The sequence below is a fragment of the Oncorhynchus keta genome, chromosome 31, assembly GCF_023373465.1.
Source record: "Oncorhynchus keta strain PuntledgeMale-10-30-2019 chromosome 31, Oket_V2, whole genome shotgun sequence".
Classification (NCBI taxonomy): Eukaryota; Metazoa; Chordata; class Actinopteri; order Salmoniformes; family Salmonidae; genus Oncorhynchus; species Oncorhynchus keta.
In genome coordinates this window covers 20,015,784-20,022,673 of record NC_068451.1, presented here as the reverse complement: position 1 = coordinate 20,022,673, position 6,890 = coordinate 20,015,784, and the positions used below count along the sequence as shown (strand labels likewise).

Here is a 6,890-nt window from a genome sequence, read left to right as displayed (position 1 = left end):
TATCACCACAGCTACCAGTAAGGAATATCACATCTCATACGGTTCCTGTAGTAACTGAATTAAATAATAAAGGCTTGGGCCTTTCTCTAGGCCTACATAACTTTGCTACTATTAATGTAGGTCACATTGATATTATTAACCCTCACAGTAAATTAATATGTATGTAAAGACAAGTTAACACAATTTAAGGCAAGTTTGATTAGACCATTAAGTGATCAATTATGATCCAATTATGTGATCCAATCAGGCAGATAGGCCTGAGATGAGATGCAGTGTTGACCTTGAGGCTTATTTGTTGCAAACACATGTAGGCCTGTGGCACAATCTGCCATTTCAGCAGCCTGACCCTGCCGTATTGATTGGTAAACTTTATTTATCAGGCCTATGTGGCATTTGTAGAATTCATGAGAAAAATTAGGATTTTATGTAAAGACACTGTACAGCTTACACGCAGCTGTTCGGAGCATGCTAGATAGCTAATTAGCACACGTGGTCTCCCGACTCTTTGCCGTAAACAAGCGCTGTAACAATGAGATATGACCGTGTGGGACCACTGGCACCAACCCATCAAGATGTGTAACAATTTAAACTTGAGTTTTTTGAAAATTATTTCTCACTGACATGAAAGATAAGATAATGCTTCCAAAACCGTACCGCAAGTGACGCGTGTTAATGTTCAGACTGGGCTCTTAATAACAAAACTCCCAGTACAGAAGACATCTTCGTCCAACGACTCTTATGTGTAATGTAACTGGGAGTCATGATCAAGGGCTAATCCATGCACCGTAGAGAAGAAACGCCGAAGCATACACAAGCACCTATTCCTAAGTAATTAATTAACTAAGTCTAATGTTCCTCTCTCTACACAATATGACATATGGCTTTCGGTCCCTCTCCTTGTCCCAACCTGGGTTTGAACCACGATCCCTCTGAACACATCATCAACTACCTCCCACGAAGCATCGTTACCTATCATTCCACAAAAGCCATGGCCCTTGCAGAGCAATGAAAACGACTTCTTCAAGGTCTCAGAGGGAATGACATCACCAATTGAAACACTACTTGCGTGCACTGCTAACTAGCTAGCCTTTTCACACCGTTTACACCAAAGATGATGGATATCCTGACAAGAAAGCTCCCGCCTATTCCTCTCTTTGGGTTGGTGGATAAATCTCATTATTTGAATACATTTTTTGAATATTCGATAATGGTTGTTGACATCAACCACCTGTATTCAATAGAGAGAAATACTAGGGTACTCATGTCGTGAATATGCATAGCCATCTTGAGACAACTCCGATATAAAGTGTTTGATTTTTTACAAAGTTGCCGGGATGTCATGTGTCCGACTTACAGTGCATTTGGAAAGTATTCAGACCCCTTGACTTTTTCCACATGTTGTTACGTTACAGCCTTATTCTAAAATGTCTTAAATAGTTTTTCCCTTATCAATCTACACACAATACCCCATGATGACAAAGCAAAAACAGGATTTTAGACATTTTTGCTGCATCATTCATGTGGAAGCAACATGTTCACTGTTGTCTTGTTATTACATGTATTTAGGCCTACATCAACTATTTATAAGAAAAACAATTATATTTTTAATACAGTGAAAGATTGAAATAAGATTGTTTGTTATCTCCATTGAATTCACTTCAAAGTAGGCCTATGTCCCGCCAGGGTTCAAACCAAGTATGGGGGAATTTATGAGCAGAATTATGAGCAGTTTGGAATGTATCCCATTTAACTAGTAGCCTACTGCTGGGCCTTAATAGAGCTCACCAGCTTGTAGTCCTAATCTTTGAGCAGAATGACTGTTTTACCTCAATTAGCCACGGAATCCCTAGTTTGAAAACAACTTTTTTTCTGGAAGCTGTGTGACGCTATTTTTCCTACATTTACCCCTACGTGGGCCAGCCCCTTAGCAATTTTAGTTTCAGCCCTTCACCATTTGAGTGACATCTAGCAAGTGTCACGCACAGTAGAGCGAAAGAGAGAGTAATGAAGTGGTGCACATACAGTGCCTTGCGAAAGTATTCGGCCCCCTTGAACTTTGCGACCTTTTGCCACATTTCAGGCTCCAAACATAAAGATATAAAACTGTATTTTTTTGTGAAGAATCAACAAGTGTGACACAATCATGAAGTGGAACGACATTTATTGGATATTTAAAACTTTTTTAACAAATCAAAAACTGAAAAATTGGGCGTGCAAAATTACATTTGTGACATAGTACACAATTTTCAGGGACCACTTTTGGCTCGTGGACACTACATTCAGAACTACTGGCTAAAAAGTATACACAAGTACAGGAGAATATCTTTAACACCGGTTTAGGTGATTTTATACGTTTTGTTCTATGAGATTGAAGTAAAACTAAATGCATGCTTTTCAATCGATCGCTGCCCGCACCTGCTCACCCGTCCAGCATCACTACTCTGGACGGCTCTGACTTAGAATACGTGGACAACTACAAATACCTGGGTGTTTGGTTAGACACTCTAATCCAAAATTAGCTTCCTATTTCGCAACAAAGCATCCTTCATTCATGCTGCCAAACATACCCTCGTAAAACTGACCATCCTACCGATCCTCGACTTTGGTGATGTCATCTATAAAATAGCCTCAACACTCTACTCAACAAACTGGATGCAGTCTATCACAGTGCCATCCGTTTTGTCATGAAAGCCCCATACACTACCCACCATTGCAACCTGTACACTCTCGTTGGTTGGCCCTCGCTTCATACTCGTCGCCAAACCCACTGGCTACAGGTTATCTACAAGTGTCTGCTAGGTAAAGCCCCGCCTTATCTCAGCTCACTGGTCACCATAGCAGCACCCACTCGTAGCACGCGCTCCAGCAAGTATATCTCACTGTTCACCCCCAAAGCCAATTCCTCCTTTGGTCGTCTTTCCTTCCAGTTCTCTGCTGCCCATGACTGGAACGAATTGCAAAAATCTCTGAAGCTGGAGACTCACATCTCCCTCACTAGCTTTAAGCACCAGCTGTCAGAGCAGTTTAAAGATCACTGCACCTGTACTTAGCCTATCTGTAAACAGCCCATCTATCTACCTACCTCATCCCCATACTGTTATTTATTTAGCTCCTTTGCACCCCAGTATCTCTACCTGCACATTCATCTTCTGCCAATCTACCATTCCAGTGTTTAATTGCTATATTGTAATTTCTTCACCACCATGGCCTATTTATTTCCTTAACTTACCTCATTTGCACTCACAGTATATAGACTTTTTGTTTTCTTTTGTTCTACTGTATTATTGACTGTATGTTTTGTTTATTCCATGTGTAACTCTGTGTTGTTGTATGTGTCGAATTGCTACGCTTTATCTTGGCCAGGTCGCAGTTGCAAATGAGAACTTGTTCTCAACGAGCCTACCTGGAACAAGGAAACTTTTCCTACAACCAGTCAGCAAGTCAGAAATGTCAGAGTTTCCAAGTTCTGACTAGCACCTGAACACGGCTTATGGGCCAACCTTTGACCCACAGACCAGTTATCATCACTGATTAATAAACTCATTGCTAGAAAGCTGTAATTACATTCTTCTATTATTCCCCTACTCCAGGGGTTCCCAAACCTTTCCACGTCCATGTCCGGTGTGTTTACGGACATATTCAATCAATCCCTATACCAGTCTGCTGTTCCCACATGCTTCAAGAGGGCCACCATTGTTCCTGTTCCCAAGAAAGCTAAGGTAACTGAGCTAAACGACTACCGCCCCGTAGCACTCACTTCCGTCATCATGAAGTGCTTTGAGAGACTAGTCAAGGACCATATCACCTCCACCCTACCTGACACCCTAGACCCACTCCAATTTGCTTACCGCCCAAATAGGTCCACAGACGATGCAATCTCAACCACACTGCACACTGCCCTAACCCACCTGGACAAGAGGAATACCTATGTGAGAATGCTGTTCATCGACTACAGCTCGGCATTCAACACCATAGTACCCTCCAAGCTCGTCATCAAGCTCGAGACCCTGGGTCTCGACCCCCCCTGTGCAACTGGGTACTGGACTTCCTGACGGGCCGCACCCAGGTGGTGAGGGTAGGCAACAACATCTCCTCCCCCGCTGATCCTCAACACGGGGGCCCCACAAGGGTGCGTTCTGAGCCCTCTCCTGTACTCCCTGTTCACCCACGACTGCGTGGCCACGCACGCTCCAACTCAATCATCAAGTTTGCGGACGACACAACAGTGGTAGGCTTGATTACCAACAACGACGAGACGGCCTACAGGGAGGAGGTGAGGGCCCTCGGAGTGTGGTGTCAGGAAAATAACCTCACACTCAACGTCAACAAAACTAAGGAGATGATTGTGTACTTCAGGAAACAGCAGAGGGAACACCCCCTATCCACATCGATGGAACAGTAGTGGAGAGGGTAGCAAGTTTTAAGTTCCTCGGCATACACATCACAGACAAACTGAATTGGTCCACTCACACTGACAGCGTCGTGAAGAAGGCGCAGCAGCGCCTCTTCAACCTCAGGAGGCTGAAGAAATTCGGCTTGTCACCAAAAGCACTCACAAACTTCTACAGATGCACAATCGAGAGCATCCTGGCGGGCTGTATCACCGCCTGGTACGGCAACTGCTCCGCCCTCAACCGTAAGGCTCTCCAGAGGGTAGTGAGGTCTGCAAAACGCATCACCGGGGCAAACTACCTGCCCTCCAGGACACCTACACCACCCGATGTTACAGGAAGGCCATAAAGATCATCAAGGACATCAACCACCGAACCACTGCCTGTTCACCCCGCTATCATCCAGAAGGCGAGGTCAGTACAGGTGCATCAAAGCTGGGACCGAGAGACTGAAAAACAGCTTCTATCTCAAGGCCATCAGACTGTTAAACAGCCACCACTAACATTGAGTGGCTGCTGCCAACACACTGTCATTGACACTGACCCAACTCCAGCCACTTTAATAATGGGAATTGATGGGAAATGATGTAAATATATCACTAGCCACTTTAAACAATGCTACCTTATATAATGTTACTTACCCTACATTATTCTTTATCCCCTTACACTGTGTATAAGACAGTAGTTTTAGAATTGTTAGTTAGATTACTTGTTGGTTATCACTGCATTGTCGGAACTAGAAGCACAAGCATTTTGCTACACTCGCATTAACATCTGCTAACCATGTGTACGTGACAAATAAAATTGATTTGAAGGGACCCGTTTCATAACCCCAAAAATATACCTGTGAAAATAATATTTTTATAAAATAAAAGAAGTTAGTTATCAGTATCTTTGATGATACTGTAGGCAAATATAATTGTCATAAATACCTGTAGTTCGCTGATTTCTCTCTCACAAATTGATTACTGATGCCTTGCTTCTTGTTTTGATTAATCTGGATATTGTAGTCCTTTCCATGTCTACAGGCCTACAAGTATCCATAAATGTACTACAATACCCACTACTCCACCTTTGACGGACCATCTGACGTAAACGCTTCTGAAAGTGTAGAAACGTGAGTATTAAGTCCTTGCTGTCGTTACGAGAACAGGTACAATTTATCCATACACTCTTTGTTCGTATTATTATGATGACAAGTACCACATTGTCCTGCATTTGTGGCCATTGCATTGTATCGGGAGACGTGTTAAATTGAGCAGCTAACGTTAGCTGTTAGCTAACGCAAGTCTCTCCATTTGGTCTCCCTCTAACTGTGCTAAGCTAGCTAGTTAGCTCATGTTAACTATTCTATTAATGTCTACAAAGTCACGTTGTTGACATTGAAATTACAGCATTTCTTTCAAAGACTCGTTTTGGCAAGTGGCTGTATTATTGTTAGCCACGACATGCATTGTCAGCTGAGCTAGCTAACTAATTTATGATGCTAGCCAGAGTTAGATAACGTTAGCTAACTGTCAATGGAGTTGAGAGGCTGTCAGACCAAGCATTTAGCTACGTTACCTAAATTGTTTACCCAACTCTTCAGTTATGACAGCATCTACGTAATGCATCGACGTAATCTTCCAGTTGAAAACAAATCAAGTCTCTTTGTTGGTGGTGAGGGAAAATGTATTGTTTTGGTTACTCCGCTATTTGATTTTATACCCTAAATGTGAATATTTTTTTAATCTTTCAGATCAGAAATATACTGTGTTTGGTAGAATCTTATGGACCACAGAGTGGTAGGCAACCAATGTCTCCACCCCGGCTCACCGGCGCTCTGCGCTCCTTCTCCACTGTCAGCAAGCAGGAAGACTTCACTGAAGAAGTATATGATCTGAAGGTAAGGCTAACCCAAAGCAAGTTACATTATAGACCATATCTGACTAACCTTTGTGAATGGACACTGGCAATTTAACAATATCGCAATTATCCCTAGTCCGGCTGTGCCAGCACCAAAACTCCAATATGTTTGTAACATTGAATCGCGATAAAATCACAATACATATCATATTGGCACCGTAGTATTGTAATATCGCATCTTGAGGTCCCTAGAAATTCACCGCCCTGCTTTGTTATAAGATGGAGGTGGAGCTGATTACGTATGTGAATTAAGCTAATTGAGGAGGATGCTTTAGACTGTTGTGAACACAGGCTACTTGTAGTGTTTTTTTCACTCACTTCCCTCCTTGATATTGCTTTCTCCAGCCTTCTCCCATTTACCATGCTACCTCTCTTTTCCTGTTATCTTCTTTAATCTGCTCTCTCCCATTTCACAATATATTCTAATCTTTGCCTCTGCCTCTATTCCCCTATTTTCTCCTCTCTCATTCTGATCGGGGGCTTGTTAAGTTGTTGGTGTGTATTGAGATACTCTGCTTAGGAGGAAATTGGGCCTGGTCCTCAGACCACCACCTCTTGCCCTGTTCTCCCAGTGCTAAATCCTCCACAGTGTGA

General features: G+C 42.8%; 1 protein-coding gene across 2 annotated transcripts in view; it reads left to right on the top strand.

The window, feature by feature from the left end:
* Positions 1-5,417: 5,417 nt before the first annotated feature.
* ascc3 (activating signal cointegrator 1 complex subunit 3) overlaps positions 5,418-6,890 on the top strand; it is a 161,391-nt gene continuing 159,918 nt past the window's right edge. Inside the window, exons 1-2 of one of the 2 annotated variants that reach the window (XM_052489893.1) lie at positions 5,418-5,508; positions 6,130-6,276. In XM_052489893.1, coding sequence (XP_052345853.1) covers positions 6,187-6,276 — 90 coding nt within the window. In that variant the 5' untranslated portion in view covers positions 5,418-5,508; positions 6,130-6,186. Of the gene's footprint in view, positions 5,545-6,129; positions 6,277-6,890 lie in introns of both variants that reach the window. The other variant, XM_052489894.1, reaches the window with a different exon arrangement.